This window comes from Mustela erminea, chromosome 17 (genome assembly GCF_009829155.1).
Source record: "Mustela erminea isolate mMusErm1 chromosome 17, mMusErm1.Pri, whole genome shotgun sequence".
Lineage (NCBI taxonomy): Eukaryota > Metazoa > Chordata > Mammalia > Carnivora > Mustelidae > Mustela > Mustela erminea.
Window position 1 is genome coordinate 15921764 of NC_045630.1, and position 17076 is coordinate 15938839.

Here is a 17076-nt window from a genome sequence, read left to right on the forward strand (position 1 = left end):
TTGACTTCTCGTAAGTATGGTCATAAGAGAGGAGTAGGCAATAATTGATCTTTTTTTTTCTTTTTTTAAAGATTTTTATTTATTTGACAGAGAGAGACACAGCAAGAGAGGTAACACAAGCAGGGGAAGTGGGAGGGAGAGAAGCAGGCTTCCCACCCAACGTAGGACTCAATCCCAGGACCCTGGGGTCATGACCTGAGCTGAAGGCAGACACCCAATGACTGAGCCACCCAGGCGCCCCAATAATTAATCCTTTAAAAACAAATCATGTTGGAAATCCCACATTATCTTGTCCCTTTCCTTCTCCAGCTTTATCTCTTGACATTTTTCCTTTCGGACACATGGGCCTTTTGGTTTCTTAAGCCATGTTGTGTCTTTTTTGTCTCATGGCCATTCCAAATACTGCTTCTACTGCCTGGAAAGCTCTTTCTTGCCCACCTGTATTCATTCTTTAGGTCTTAGATTTGATGACACCTTCCTCTTCACTTCCTAGATTAGATGAATTTCCTTCTGTTACATGCTTCCATGGCACTTTCCTTTTTTACCCTTAATTATTTTCATCCCATTTGTAATATTTGTTGAATATCAATATTATTGTGGAATATTTACTTCTGAGTAACCCTTTAGATTTCTTTCGCATGGGGGCCATGTTCCTTTTCACTGCTATATCCCAGTTGCTTAGTACTTTTCATTCCTACTGCATACATGGCCCTCAGCAGATATTTGTTAAATGAGTGGATGGCATGGGTCAGATTGAGGAAAAGGTTTTTTATAAGTGTGGAAGAACAGTTTGGTTCGACACCAAGGAGGTTGCTGAAACATCTTACCTGCCGTTTAGAAAGGAGGGTGGAATAAAATGCTTCATCTGTAGACAAATGTGAGGAAGTCCTGTCCTTTCCTGTGAGTTTGATCACAGTCAAGACATGTAGTTTAAATGAGCATTCTCTAAAGAAGTTAAAGTGCATTGAAGTTAATGGAACAGAGGTTCTTTTTTTTTTTTTAAGATTTTATTTATTTGACAGAGATCACAAGTAGGCAGAAAGGCAGGCAGGCAGAGAGAGTGGGGGAAGCAGGCTCCCCGCTGAGCAGAGAGCCCGATGTGGGGCTCGATCCCAGGACCCTGGGATCTGACCTGAGCCGAAGGCAGAGGCTTTATTTAACCCACTGAGCGACCCAGGCTCCCCATGGAACAGAGGTTCTGAGGAGGATAGAATTGAGGTGAGAAAGCTAAGTGCCTTCTAATGAAGTTATGTGAGAGGACAGGGGATAATGTTAGAAATAGTGGTTGAGTTTACATATTCAAAGAGGCATCATGTGAATGCTTATTAGAGGCTTTCAGAGGTTTGAGAGAGAGAGATCTAGATTTAATTTCCAGATCTGTTGATGAATGACCTTGGACTGTTTCCATGGTCTCTCTGATACTGTTTCTTCATCAGTAAAATAGATATATAAATCCTTCTCTTTCACACTTTAAAAACTTTATATAAAAAAACTCACTTGTTTTTAAAAGCATTAGCAAGAAAAAGAAAAACAGAAAAAGGTATGGAGCAGAAGATATGCCCCTCTCTTGGTAGGGAGGGAGAATTTTTGGTTCTCTGGAATTCAGTGTTTAGTGTTTTTATAAACAAAAAAGAAAATGTTAAAGGTCCCCAAAAGCTCATGGTTGTTTTGTTACACACACCCCACTGAGAAAAAGAGCACCAGGATAAGAGCAGAAGAGGACAAGAGAAACCCCGGAGTGGAGCCAGGTCCAGATGGGGGCAGTTTCTCTGTGCAGTATGTTCTTAGGGTCACAGAGAGCAAAAGGCTCTTTTTTTTTTTTGCTAGAAAATAGAGTGGGAAGAAATGGGAGGAGGGAAAAGGGTAAATAAGGGGTTTTAATGCATACGGAAATGGTAGGGTAGTGGTACGTTTTGCACTTTTCTCCTACCCTGTGGTGAGAGTATGTAAGGGAAGGGGGACAGAGAAGAATAAAGATTTCCAGTTGCATTGAACAGAGATTTAGGTAAAGGGGTGGAGTAAAAGGCAAATAAGGGAGAGGATTGTGGGTTGTGATGGAGACTGAAAATAAGATGTGGAAAACAACAATACTTGGCCCACACAGAAGGAACACAGAAAATGGTAGGTATGATTATTAACTATTAGCTGCGTTCATGGTTACCCCACCGCCCACCATGTTGGGCTCAATCCCAGGGTCCATGACCTGAGCTGAAGGCAGAGGGTTAACCAACTAAGCCACCCAGGTGTTGCACACTCTGTTACCTTTTTAGAGCCCTTATCATTACACACACACACACACACACACACACATACACAGCATTCATTCATTCATTCATTCATTCAGTAAACATTCCTTGAGCACTTAATGCTCACTCACAATGTTGTGACACACATAAACAAATAATAGACAATGTGGTAAAGTTATAAAGTTACAAATATCACATGTGTATCAGTCTCTTCACAAGTTTGTATGGTCCTTAAGGACTACATCTTATTTACCTTTCCATCAGCCCAGACCTTCCATGAACAGAAAAACAATTGGCAATGTTGAAAGCTGTTATGATCTCAACTTAAACAGAAAAGAATAGAAGAATCAAAGGCAAGGTTGCCAGTGAAAGGACAAACAGGGGAGGGACTGGGATAAATCAACAGAAGTAACAAGAAACATAATCACAGAAGCAGAAGAGATAGTTTAAAAAGCCAGGCTGGAAAATACCCCTAAGAAAGGAAAAGGAGGGCTTCTGGGTGGCTCAGTCGGTTGAGCATCTGCCTTTGGCTCAGGCTATCCGGCTCCTTGCTCAGTAGGGATCCTGCTTCTCCCTCTGCCTGCTGCGCCTTCTGCTTGTGCTCTTCTCTCTGACAAACAAATAAATAAAATCTTAAAAAAAAAAAAAAGTTAATGCTATTGGGGAAACAGATGAAGTAGTAATTCAGATAAGGAACGGTTGGGGAAAGATTTATGATAGATGTCATTAACATTTGGACTTGAAGGTTATTATTGCTGGAGAAAATTTAGGAAAAGAAGAAAATTTAGGAAAAGAAGATAGGGAGGTAATGAAAATTTCTGCCATGTTTAGGGAATGAACTCTAGCTATGTCTTTTTTTTTTTTTTTTTTAAAGATTTTATTTATTTATTTGACAGACAGAGATCACAAGTAGGCAGAGAGGCAGGCAGAGAGAAGGGGGAAGCAGGCTCCCCGGTGAGCAGAGAGCCCCATGTGGGGCTCGATCCCAGGGCTCTGGGATCATGACCTGAGTTGAAGGCAGAGGCTTTAACCCACTGAGCCACCCAGGTGCCCCTCTATAGTCTATTTGAAATATATTTCACATGTATTTCTCCTAACTTATTTCCTCTATATGAGTTAGAGGCTGAAATGAGTGACTTCTTGGAATCCTCTTTTTATTTTTAGGATTTTGTCCCTTTTTCCCTTAAATAAAGAGAAATAAAAGGAAGTTTGTTGTAAGACTGCAGAGAGGTCTCAAAGAATGCAGGAGCAGAAAATGAAGTAGTGGTATTATGGGAACTACAAAATGGCTAAGAACAAGGCCACTTTTCCCCTTTTTTTGGGAATCTACATGATCTCTCATTTGTTTTTCTTTGATCTCCATCTTGCTTTTTATCATGATTTTTCAGCTTGACTCCTCACAGCTCATTGACTCAGTTGCTTAACATTCCATTCTAGAATTCTTCGATCTCTTCTTGCCAGGGACTGGATAGGCCACTCTTGAGTTAGTTCTTCACAGTTCTTCAGTCAGCAATAGGGGGAGTGAAGGGTTGTGGATGGGAATGGGGGTGCTTGTTCTTCAGAGAGGGGGCTGTATTTGGGCAGACACAGTGATTGACATCTGTAATACATTCATACACAGTTTCATTTAATCTTTTTGGGAACATTATATGTATATATTTAGTTGCCACACAATGTTACATTAGTTTCAGGTATACAACATAGTGTTTTAAAGATATACTTTGAGATAATTTGTTTTGTGCTGAATAGGAAGGATTGCCATTTGTTTTGGAAAATGTTCAGAGTCCAAGGAGGATATACATGATAAGCATTGAGTTTGGGATAGTGGTTATTACTTCTGGATGGGGGGAGATGGAGATGAGTAGAGGTACACACGGGACTTCAGCCAAATTACAGTAGTTTATTTATTTATTTATTTTTTAGTAGTTTATTTCTTAAACTAAGAGATGAGTACATAGATGTATATTATTATTTCTTACACCTTTTTTGTATGCCTTAACTATAGTATCTTAAAACACAGTAAAGAAGAAAGTCTAATTTGGGGATGATTGACAATCATTTAAATTTGGACTTTCACAGATAACAGGTCTTAGAAAATAAAGCAATCTGACATGCTATTGCAAGTTTATTAACCCTTTTGTGAATGTCATAGTTATTGACAGTATGGTTTTAGCTATTCTAATACAGTTAATAAAATAACTTTTAAAATGTCAACTTAATGAAATGATCTAACTCTCAGAAGCATTTATAAGAAAACCATGGCTCTCTGCCATTGTAGAAGTGGAAGGTTGTCACAGACTTATTACTAGATAACAGAATATTTAACTTTTATGAAGATGGTATGCTGAGGCCTCCTAATGCAAAATAGTCTCTGTCCCTTCTTTTTCTTCATACCAAATATATAATAGACGTATCCTAATTAATATGGGGTCTTTAAGGATATATTCCCAAGAAGCTTTAACAGATCTCCCCCATAAATCAATGTTTCCTTTTGTGATAATTGTACATGTTTTATGGTATTGTCCAGATTATTGTATTTCTCAGTTATATTAAGTATATGTTTACCTCACCTACTTGATTACGGACTTCTTTGAGAATGTCGTAAAGGCCATGACATCTCTCTCTGGGAAAATGTGCATAGGTGATAACATACAGTAATTTTAGAGAGTTTGTAAATTCCTTGAATTTCACTCATGGATCCCTAGGTTAAGAATGCTTACACTGGATTGTGAGGTTGGAGAGTCAGTCAGGGACATTTCATCTTCTTTTCTATAATACATGATACTTTGCACAAGTAGGTACTCAAAAGATGTTAGCATGGCGGTGCCTGGATGGCTCTGTGGGTTAAAGCCTCTGCCTTTGGCTCCAGTCATGATCTCAGGGTCCTGGGATCGAGCCCTGCATTGGGCTCTCCTCTCAGCGGGGAGCCTGCTTCCTCCTCCTCTCTCTGTCTGCCTCTCTGCCTACTTGTGATCTCTGTCTGTCAAATAAATAAATACATCTTTTAAAAAAAATGTTAGCATGAGATGATTGATATGCAAGTTTATTCTCCCTATTCTTAGTCTTTTTTTCCCCCTAAGTATTTATTTATTTGAGAGAGAGAGAGAGCACATGTGAGCAAGCACAAGCAGGGGGAGGGGCAGAGGGAGAAGCAGGCTCCCTGCTGAGTAGGAAACCTGATTTAGGATGCAGGATTTGATTCTTGGACCGTGGGATCATGACCTGAGCTGAAGGCAGACACTTAACCAACTGAGCCACCCAGGCGCCCCTCCCTATTCTTAGTCTTAACAAAGATTATTACACTGGATTAAAAAGTTCTATTTTCCGTATACAGGATATGTCTAAAATAAAGTGTCCCAGAAAGCTTAGAATGGAAAGGATACTGCAGGTATAATAGAATAAAGCAATACTTGCTTTTTATTAATAGCATACAAAATAGAATTGAATACTAAAGTATAGTTCTCTACAGACGATGATTGTCATTTTTTATTCAAGAAATATAAAACCCACATGACAATATAATAACCATGAACCTTTATGTACTAAATAATCCTATTGAGCTATGTAAACATTAATTTAATATGAAGAGAAGGAGACAAAAAGTAGTCATGGTAGTTTTTTGTCTGCCTTTCTTAATTCTTGAGAGATTAGGCAAAAGAGAATGCACAAATATCCAATAAATCCAAAATTCCCATATGGATATAGAATAAAGTTGTCATGTTGCCTTTTAAAACATTTAACAGGGAAGGTAAGTTTCATTATTTCCCAGTAAACGATCTTGAATAAGTTTAATCTGTTTGATTTAGTCATCTCAAAGTGGTTATAAAAGGCATTTTATAGATTGAGATTTATACTTTAAAGATAGTAAGAGTTTTGACAGATTAGATTCTTCTTTCTATGAGGAGATTTTTTTTGGTGTACTTTTTCCTCAATTTTTCTATTTTTAGAGAAAATGGTGATTTTTACATATATATTCTTAGATAAAGATAAAAATATAAAGAACTGGGGGCACTTGGGTGGCTCAGTGGGTTAAAGCCTCTGCCTTTGGCTCAGGTCATGATCTCAGAGTCCTGAGATAGAGCCCCATATCGGGCTCTCTGCTCAGCGGGGGAGCCTGCTTTCTCCTCTCTCTCTGCCTGCCTCTCTGCCTACTTGTGATCTCTTGTTTGTCAAGTAAATAAATAATATCTTTAAAAAAGAACATAAAGAACTGTCCTACTTAAATAGATTCTATTTATAACAGAATTCTATTCTATTCTGTTCCTCATGTCTGAATTATCTTTTCGTGTCCTTTGCCCATCTACCTACCACAATCATCATGTTTTTCTTACCAATTTGATGAGTTCTTTACATTATGAACATATGACCTTTGTCACATTTGATAAAATAATTTTCTCCAATCACTGTTAACAAAGGCAGTTCAGTATGTTGTATATTAAAGAACCCTAGAGGGCGCCTGGGTGGCTCAGTGGGTTAAGCCGCTGCCTTCGGCTCAGGTCATGATCTCAGGGTCCTGGGATCGAGTCCCACATCGGGCTCTCTGCTCAGCAGGGAGCCTGCTATTCCTCTCTCTCTCTGCCTACTTGTGATCTCTCTCTCTGTCGAATAAATAAATAAAAATCTTAAAAAAAATAAAAAAGAACCCTAGATTAATAGATTCTATTAATAATACTTCTTAGGTATAGGATAACCTGGGATTTTGAAAGGTAAGATATTGTAAAACCGACATTCATAAGATTGGGCATATTACAGAAGTGAATTATAATTATAAACCTAAATCAGGCATGTTATTGGAAAATACTTTTAATTGATGTATAATGTACATTGAAAAAGCATGTAAATGTACAGCTTGATGGAAGTCTCATAAACTGAACACACTGATGTAATCAGCACCCATATCAACAAACAATATTATCAGTACCTCAAAGGCCCTTCCTTGCTCCAATTCTAGTCACCACCCTCCTGCCCAAACTGTATGTAACCACGATTCTAACACCATAGATTACTTTTGTCTGTTTGATACTTTATAAAATGGAATTATACAGCATGTACACTTGTTTCTGGCATTCTTCACCTAACATATTTGTAGCATGTAGTTCTAATTCGTTCATCCTCATATTAAATGGTGAATATACTATAATTTATAAGATGAAATTTTACATAAATGAAACACTCCTGATAATTGAGTCATTTGCATTTGATGATGATTAGCCATTAAGAAGGTTTTTATTTTGAAATAGATAGAAATGCATTTCTTATCAGCACTGGCCCCTGAAATATAGAGATTATGGACATATATGCTATTTTTGGTATGTTTCTCCTCATTGGGAAATTGAGAATTACTATATATTTTAGCATTTATTTTAGTTTCAAAGCAAAGAGAGTTTTGCTCAAAACTTTTGCCAAATGGTTGACAAATTATTTAGTAATATGGAATAACTCATGTTTGTTATTTTGATAGTTCGCTAGGCCAAAATTATCTTTATGAGAAGGAAAGTAAAATGAGTTAATTTTTTGAGCTATGTGGGCATCACTGATGGAAGTTTTTATGGTTGGAAAAATTTTAAACTGTTGGCATATATGGTGATTTTAATTTTTCTATGATTCATATCTGTTTCTAAAACTTAGATTGACATTTCTTAGAAACATATTGTAGAATTTATGACAAATTTTATTTTTAGAACATTTTAAAAGTTTTTTTAAAAGAAATTTTATTTTAAGGATTTTATTTATTTATTTGAGAGAGAGGGAATGAGAGAGAGAGAACATGAGAGTGGAGACTCCCTGCAAGCAGTGAACTTAATGCAGGGCTTGATCCGGGAGTCCAGGATCATGACCTGAGCTGAAGGCAGTTGCTTAACCATCTGAGCCACCCCAGGTGCCCTAAAAGAAATTTTAAAATGATTATTTACTGTGGGTGAAATTAACTCCCCTAAAAATTAATTATGCCTTCAGTTTTATTTGTTTGTATTTTAGTAGGTAGGTTTTTCTTTAAATTTCTTTAAATTTTCTTAAAATTTCTTTAAATTTTCTTAAAATAAATTTCTTTAAATTTTTTCTTTTTTAAAAAATTTTTTATTTTTTATAAACATATATAACTTTTTTTCTTTTAATTTGTATTTTAGTAGGTAGGTTTTTCTTTAAATTTTTCTTTAAATTTCTTTAGTAGGTAGGTTTTTCTTTAAATTTCTTTAAAATTTTCTTTAAAATTTTCTTTAAATTTTAAATTAAATTTTCTTTAAATCTTTAAAAAAGATTTTATTTATCTTAGAGAGAGAGAGAGAGCACAAGCATGAGGGGAAGCAGAGGGAGAGGGAAAGAGAGAGTCTCAAGCAGACTCCATGCTGAGCACATAGCCTAACATGGGGCTTGATTCCATGACCCCGAGATCATGACACCCACCAAAAGCAAGAGTCAGTGGCTTAACCGACTGAGCCACCCAGATGTCCCATCTTTTCCTTAAATTTAAATTAGGTTATTTAATATACAACATACTGAACTGCCTTTGAAAACCGTGGTTGAAGAAAATTATTTTTATCAAATGTGACAAAGATCATATATTCATAATGTAAAGAACTCATCAAATTGATAAGAAAAACATGATGATCCTGGTAGGTAGGTGGGCAAAAGACATGAAAAGATAATTCACACATGAAGAACTAAGATTGAGATCTATGGCAGAGATCTATGGCTAACAGATCTATCCTAGCAGTTTATTAAATTCAAATTAAAACAACCATTTTCTTCCTATTAAATGAGCAAAAGTAAATAGAATAGATATAATGCTCAATATTAAAAGAGGTTAATGAAACTAGTAGGCTCATTGTAAATAAGAACAGTTGTAAATTATAAATTGGAAAACAGTTTAACATTGGATCTCAAGAGCAGCATGTTCTTCATATTCTTTAGTTTGTTTTTTTGTAGATCCTGTTTGTAGGATCCCCTGTTTTTTATAGATCCCCTTTGTAGATCCTGTTCTAGATAAATAAGCAAAAATTCACAGATACAAATATGTTCATTTTAGTGTTACTTGTAATAGATAAAATAAGGCAGAATATTGTACTGGTAATCTGTTGCTGTGTAACTCCAGAGAACAAGCAATGCCTTTTGTGACCTACACTTAAAAGTCACATATTGTCACTTCTATGACATTTGATTTGTTAAAAGTGTATCCCTAAGTCCAGCTTACATTTAATGGACGAAAAATTAATCTCTCCTTGAATAAAGGAGTATCATAGAATTTATGAATATATTTAAAAACTACCACAAACATCTAGCAGTAGGACACAAAAATAAAAATTTTTAAAATCTTTACTCAAATTAGAGTAAAAAAATAGAAAATTAGGAAAAAGAGACTATGCAAAATAGCTTAATGATCATTTTAAGATTTGGGGACTAGGAATGAGTTTCCTTGCCTGTATTTTCCAAACTTTCAGTGTTTTGTGAGTTTTATAACAGAGTAATTCTATATTCATAGGATAAAATGACTATTACCAAGCTGTCTAGTCAGCTTAAGCAGATGATGATCTTTCTCTTTGAGTCATGATATAATTTTTTCTTTTATTTTTTTGTGATAGAATATACAACATAAAATGTACCACCTTAACCATTTTCAGTGTATAATTTAGTGGTATTAAATAATTTATAGCATTCAAAACCACAATGAGATACCACCTCACACCAGTCAGAATGGCTAAAATTAACCAGTCAGGAAATGACGGATGCTGGCAAGAATGCAGAGAAAGGGGAACCCTTCTACATTGTTGGTAGGAATACAAGCTGGTGCAACCACTTTGGAAAACAGTATGGAGGTTCCTCAAAAAGTTGAAAATAGGGCTACCCTATGACCCAGCAATTGCACTACTGGTTATTTACCCTAAAGATACAAACATAGTGATCCGAAGGGCACCCAAATGTTTATAGCAGCAATGTCCACAATAGCCTAAGTATGGAAAGAACCTAGATGTCCATCGACAGATGAATAGATAAAGAAGATGTGGTATATATACACAGTGGAATACTATGGAGCCATCAAAAGAAATGAAATCTTGCCATTTGCAATGACATGGGTGGAACTAGAGGGTATTATGCTTAGCGAAATAAGTCAGTTGGAGAAAGACAACTATCATATGATCTCCCTGATAGGAGGAAGTGGAAATGCAATGTGTGGGGTTTGAGGGGTAGGAAAAGAATAAATGGAACAAGATGGGATTGGGAGGGAGACAAACCATAATAGACTCTTAATGTTACAAAACAAACTGAGGGTGGCTGGGGGAAGGGGGGTAGGGAGAGGGTAGTGGGGTTATGGACATTGGGGAGAGTATGTGCTATGCTGAGTGCTGTGAAGTGTGTAAACCTGGCGATTCATAGACCTGTACCCCTGGGGCTAAGAATACATTATATGTTTATAAAAAATTATAAAAAAAATTTATAGCATTGTGCAACCATCATCACCATCCGTCTTGGATCACTTTCTGTCTTGTAAAACTGAATTCTATACCCATTAAGCAGTAGCTCCCTGTTCCCCCCCCTTCCCCAGCTCTTGGCAACCACTGTTTTTTTCCCTATGATTTTGACTACTCTAGGTGTCTTATAGAAGTGGAATCATATAGTATTCGGCTTTGTAACTGGCTTGTCTCAGTTGGTTGATGTCTCAAAGTTCACCTGTATTATATATAGCATATGGCAGAATTTTCCACTTAATGCTGAATAATGTTCCATTCTATGTATGTACCACATTTTATGTATCTTTTCATCTGTTGATGGACAGTTTTGTTACTTTCACTTTTTGACTATTGTGAACAATGCTGCTGTGAACATGGCTGTACAAATGTCTCTGAGACCCTGTTTTCATTTGTTTTGTGCTGAATCATGTGGTTAATTCTATTTTTAATTTTTTGAGGAACTGCCATACTGTTTTCCATAGAACCTGTATCATTTTACCTTCCCACCAACAGTGCACAAGAGTTACAGTTTCTCCACATCAACATTTGTTATTTTCTGTTGTTGTTTGTTTCTTTGTTTGTTTTTGGGTATCCTAGTTGGTGTGAGGTGGTCATGATAGACTTCTTTTTTTAAATTTTTATTTATTTATTTATTTATTTATTTTTAAATTTTTTATTTTTTATAAACATATATTTTTATCCCCAGGGGTACAGGTCTGTGAATCACCAGGTTTACATACTTCACAGCACTCACCAAAGCACATACCCTCCCCAATGTCCATAATCCCACCCCCTTCTCCCAAACCCCCTCCCCCCAGCAACTCTCAGTTTGTTTTGTGAGGTCATGATAGACTTCTTAATGATTTAGTTTTCCAAGGAAAAATAAAGTTAGTAGATTATAAGGAACTCTGGAAGGCATAAAGATAACTTGTAGAGTTGACAATAATTTAGATAAATCTTTTTCTGACTTTCATGAAAGTTAAGATAAATGAGAGTATTTTCTTTACTAATATCCTAATATTGATGTTTAATGAATGCTGATGATATGATTGTAGGTAAATTGGCAGGATGAGGAGCAGCAAATCAAAAGAGGTGCCTTTACCAAATCCAAGGAACTCTCAAAGCAAGGATACTGTTCAAGGTATGATTTATTTTCTTTAAACTTTAGAACTTAATGCCTGCCTTTGATTTATAAAGTGGATAATTTTTTAGGTTCAGTTGGCTTTAAATATGCAAGGTACCTCATCTTCAGAGGTGTCCTGTGGCAAACTTATAAAGGGAGACATAAAAAAGAATCAGTATATATAGAATTAGTTTTACACAGCTTCTTGGAAATTCTGATTAATGTCAACAAATGTTGTAATATAGCTTCTAATACAGTTTTAGACTATAAAGATAAGAGAAGAAAAATCACAGATAAGAAAAGGCAAAGTCTAATTGAACTGTTTTTTTTTTAATGATACATCAAGGGTTACTTTAATTAGGACATGATATATTTTGAGATGCATTGACAAACTAGAGTATATCTAGAGGAAGATTATTGGGTTTATGAGGGATCTGGAAATCATGTCACATGAGGAATATTTGGAGGGAATGAAATTGTTTATCCTAGAGAAAGATGATTTAAGAGAACTAGGTGGCCTTGTACTATTTGAAGGGCTCTTATCTGAAAGACTCGATTTTACCTTTGTTTCTACTGGTAGATTGAGGTCTGGAGTAGTTTTTAATCTTTTAAACATCATGACTGTGAAATACAATACAATACAAAATTTCGTGTTTAGGTCACTGGAGTAAATTGAGGATACTGTCTGTTGTTGGAGTTGTCTGATGCGGCTGTGAATGGGGATGTCGTCCTAAGAATTAATAGGATCAGTGTCTAATACAACTCTAAACCATATACTAGGAAGCTTGGCTTTATAGAATGGGAAAAGTACCATTTTTTTTTAAGGTATTATTTGTTTATTTGACACAGAGAGAGATCACAAGTAGGCAGAGAGGCAGGCAGAGAGAAAAGGGGAAGTAGGCTCCCCACTGAGCAAAGAGCCCGATGCGGGGCTCGATCCTAGGACCCTGAAATCATGACCTGAGCCGAAGGCGGAGGCCCAACCCACTGAGCCACCCAGGCGCCCCAAGTACCATGTTTTGGTTCAGTATAATAAAGCATTTGCTGAGAAATAGTTCTGCCTAATAAAATGGTTCTCATAATTTTGAGTGCATTTAGGAGCTTACTGAAATGCAGATTTTGAGGACTACTTTAGAGATTCTGATTCAGTAAATATCAATGTTTCCCAGCAGATATAACCACATCGTGGGATGCACTTTCTCAGACTAAGGCTGCTGTAAGTAGTTAGAGTTTCCATTTATTTCTTTCTGGTTTAAAATTGATTTCCTGTTAAAATTGAATAGATTAAGTTTTTTTCTATAGTACTTTTTCATAGGAAAATAAAGAATTTAGTAAGAAGTTAAGTACCGTTTATTACAAAATGAACATTAAGGATGACTATTAAATAGGACAGGGATAATCAAGACACTACTTTTGATTTGTACTATTTATTTTCCTTTAATAAATTTGTTCATTTGGCTTATTGAATTGAAGATTTAAAACAAAATGAATTTGGGAATGTGGGGTTATGTCTGTGTAGAAAGCTCAGGGTCAGAGAGGAAATGAAAGGAACAGCTTCTTTAATGGACTAGGAGCGACCTCTTTTGTGGCAGTGACAGACTGCTTTCTCTCAATACAGCTGAAGAATGACTATGGGCAACCTGTTGTCATTTGTGTTCTGTCCAGTCTTGTCTGGAGTTTAGGACTCCAAATTTGGCAAGTGATACATAGTCTCTTTGAGGGGAGATTCTTTCCTTTTTCTTTTCGTTTTCATTTGCTCTCTAGAAAAATTACTCTCCTAATATCTCCTTTCTTGTTTTCTTTTTTTCCTACCTGACTTTGAGTCACTATTTCTTTACGTTATGAATATGGTATTTTCTGCTTCCTAATCTTTTGAACTGGTATGAAAATGGATCTGGAAAAGGTACTATAACCTAGATTTGGTCATAATGTAGGGTCAAATGCACATTATATATATTCTCTCTCTCTTCTACATGAGCATTATGTATCTACAATGTAGAAATAGTTTTTATCCCCAGCTTAATTTAGAGTTAACCTAATTTGGAGCTGAATTGTTAATTTTCATTTTCTAAAACTATTGTGTTTTTAGAAATTATTTTTAAGGATGATAATGGGGCTTATAATATAAATGGGAGAAAAATCCGGATACAGATTATGAAGATTTATTTCATTTTTTGAGTACATTGTACCACAAAAATCTGAGAGAAGATAAATTAGAATTTTATACAAAGTGTTTATCTCTATGTGGTGGGATTTTGACGATTTTAATTTCATTTTTTATGCCTTTTCTGTTTTCCAAGTTTTCTCTTATAAGCTTGTAATTAGGGAAAAATGCTTTATTAAATAATGTAAGAACATTGGTGGATTTACCAGAAATTGACTTACACTATAAAGTGTATGGAAACCTGAGTTTTCTATCTTACGAATTTTATCTTTATTGTGAAACTTACAGGCATAAGACTGTTATGCCTATAACATAAGCTGTTCGAACAGTTGTAAATTTTAGCCCATCTGAATTATTCTTATCTAATTTTTGTGTGCAAAATGCACAGGATATATAGCATAATGATATGTGACCTATAATGTCAGAAAATGTACTGCTTGCTTAAAAAAAAAACCCAGCAATAAAAAAAAAGGTCAAAAAGACAAATAGAAACTTTTCAATACTCTTCAGAATCTTTTTGATTTTCTTGTCCAAATCTGGGCAGCATTGTACCACTTCTTACTATAGGTGAAGTAGCAAGTAATGAAAAAAATTAATATTGAAAAAAGGCATTCCTGAGTTGTTTTGACTTTGGAGAAAAGTACTGGACAATAGAATTTAAATAACTGTAAATTGGGGCGCCTGGCTGACACAGTCAGTAGAACATGCAACTCTTGATCTCAGGGTCATGAGTTCAAGCTCCACATTGGGCATAGAGTTTACATTTAAAAAAGTAAAAAATAAAAAATTAACTATGTAAATAAATGGTAGCTGGTTTATTTACAGAATTAACCTCTTTGTTGTGATGATGTTTAAACTTTAGCTGAGACACATTGAAAACAAATTAGAAGTAACCCCTACAAGTACAGCTGTGTTTGATTCTGTCATGGATACCAAGAAATCTGCAAGTGCTACCCGAAAAATAAGTAGAAAAGGTATGTATAAAGTTACTTGCAAAGATACAAATATAGTTGTTAATTTTGTTTCAATTTAATTTCTTTTTACAGTCCCTCATATTTGCTAGCTCTTTAATCAGAGATGATATCTCATCAACATTTAGTTTTTTTGTCTTTGGTACTGAGTAGTCATGAAGCAACCTCATGTTCAGTGACTGTAGATGATGTTTTCACGTCTTTCTTTTTTTAAGATTTTTAAGTTTATTCAGAGCGTGAGAATGAGCAGGGGGAGGGGCAGAGGCAGAGGGAGAGAATCTCAAGCATGGAGCCCATTATGGGCCTTGATCTCAGAACCCTGAGATCGTGACCTGAGCTGAAATCGAGACTCGGATGCTTATCCGACTGAACCACCCAAGTGCCCCATGTTTTCACCATCTTTTCTTTCTTTCTTACTTTCTTTTTTTTTTTTTTTTTTTTTTAAGATTTTATTTATTTGACAAAGAGTGAGACAGTGAGAGAGGGAACACAAATGGGGCAAAGGGGGGCAGTGAGAGAGGGAGAGGCAGGCTTCCCGTTGAGCAGGGAGCCCGATATGGGGCTCGATCCCAGGACTGTGGGGTCATGACCTGAGCTGAAGGCACACTCTCAAGGACTGAGCCTACCAGGTGCCCCTTCACCATCTTTTCAACAGGGACTTTAGCATTACTACACCTTTGACAGTGACTTTTCATTGGTTTTTAGTGATGAGAATTTGATTTTAAGTGTTTGAAATTATATATGTCTTTCTTTAAATTCACAGATCTGTCAACGTTGAGATTGTTGACTTAGTGAATTTTACATATTTTAGGGAGTTTTAAATCATAATTGGAATATTTAACAGATACTGTCATAAATTGACAAAATGTAAATACTTTCTTTGATTACCTGTCATGTATGTAATTTTGTAGTTCCTTAATTAGTGGTCTAAAACCTAGAGGTTAGTACTAAAGTAAAACTAATTTTTTTTTTAACCTGTGAATCTGGTGAGTTTTACTTGATAATTCTTTTTTTTAAGTGAGTGTCAGCCTTTAACAAAAAATAATTTTGTATGTGGAGTTTTTCGTTGTTTGTTCAGAATAGTTTTTTCTTTATAGATTGAGTAAATAATTTAACCTGAATGTTTCCTATCTACTTATAGAATATCCAACTAGAGATGCCAGAAATGATAGACACCTGTTATTTTCACAAATACTAGTCAAATTCAGAGGCAGTAGTATGTTCTTACACATTTTCTTTTTCTTCAGATGGTAGATACCTGGATGATTCTTGGGCTAATGCTCCAACTTCTAAATCTTCTAAATCACGAAAAGAGAAATCTCGGAGTCCTCTCAGAGTTACCACCTTGGAGAGTAACGTAAAGAAAAATAACCGTGTGGAGTTTCGTGAACCTTTGGTTTCTTACAGGTTAGTGATTAAAAACAAATTATTAAATAGGATTAGCCTGTAATATTTACAAAAGGATTATGGTTTATTTTCTGAGTTTTTCATAGCACTCTGGCTCTAACATTACTACCTTTTTCATTTTCCAAAAAGATAAAACAAAAATGTTTTATATTCTGAAATACTAACTTTCTACTCTTTTACAGATTGACTATTTGTGGGGGAAGAAGTAGTGGCTCAGGCTACTACCATTGTAATATATATGTTTCCTGTAGACAGATTATTCAGTCTCTGGAAGTACAGATTTTTTTTTTCTTAATTTCTCAGATTAGGTGTTGTGCATAATGGATTTTTATAGCTCAGTTTTCTTCTTTTTTTTTTTTTTTGTTTTGTTTTGGTAGCATTAATCATTTACCTAAAATTTCTTTCCTAGTGAGAATGTGAGTTTTATTTTTTCACTTTGTTGTTTGTGGTTCCCCTCAGCAACTTATTGTCAGATGTTCAGGATTGATGTATGGATTTTGATAGTATGGATAATATCAAATGATGTGTATTTTTGTTAGCTGATGATTTAGAATTTTCAGTAGATAAAATGATAGAACTTTATATTTGAGGAGCATTTTACTAATGTTATAAAATATGTGGTAATGCTCTCAGTGTAGCAAATAATATTAAGTAATAAACACTGGACCTTATATTTCTTTGCTTCATTTATTAACATTTTTAGTGTTATAAAATGTCAGTA

The 17076-nt window shown here is 35.4% G+C and overlaps 1 protein-coding gene across 5 annotated transcripts in view; it reads left to right on the plus strand.

Annotated features, from left to right (window-relative positions):
• The window catches only part of CEP350 (centrosomal protein 350), a 155040-nt gene that overhangs the window by 12289 nt on the left and 125675 nt on the right, over positions 1-17076 (plus strand). For 3 of the 5 annotated variants that reach the window (XM_032318667.1, XM_032318670.1, XM_032318668.1), the window contains exons 2-5: positions 11746-11831; positions 12983-13029; positions 14840-14951; positions 16196-16355. In XM_032318667.1, the coding sequence (XP_032174558.1) occupies positions 11759-11831; positions 12983-13029; positions 14840-14951; positions 16196-16355 (392 nt within the window). In that variant the 5' untranslated portion in view covers positions 11746-11758. Of the gene's footprint in view, positions 1-11743; positions 11832-12982; positions 13030-14839; positions 14952-16195; positions 16356-17076 lie in introns of those variants that run through there. The other 2 variants (XM_032318669.1, XM_032318671.1) reach the window with 2 other exon arrangements.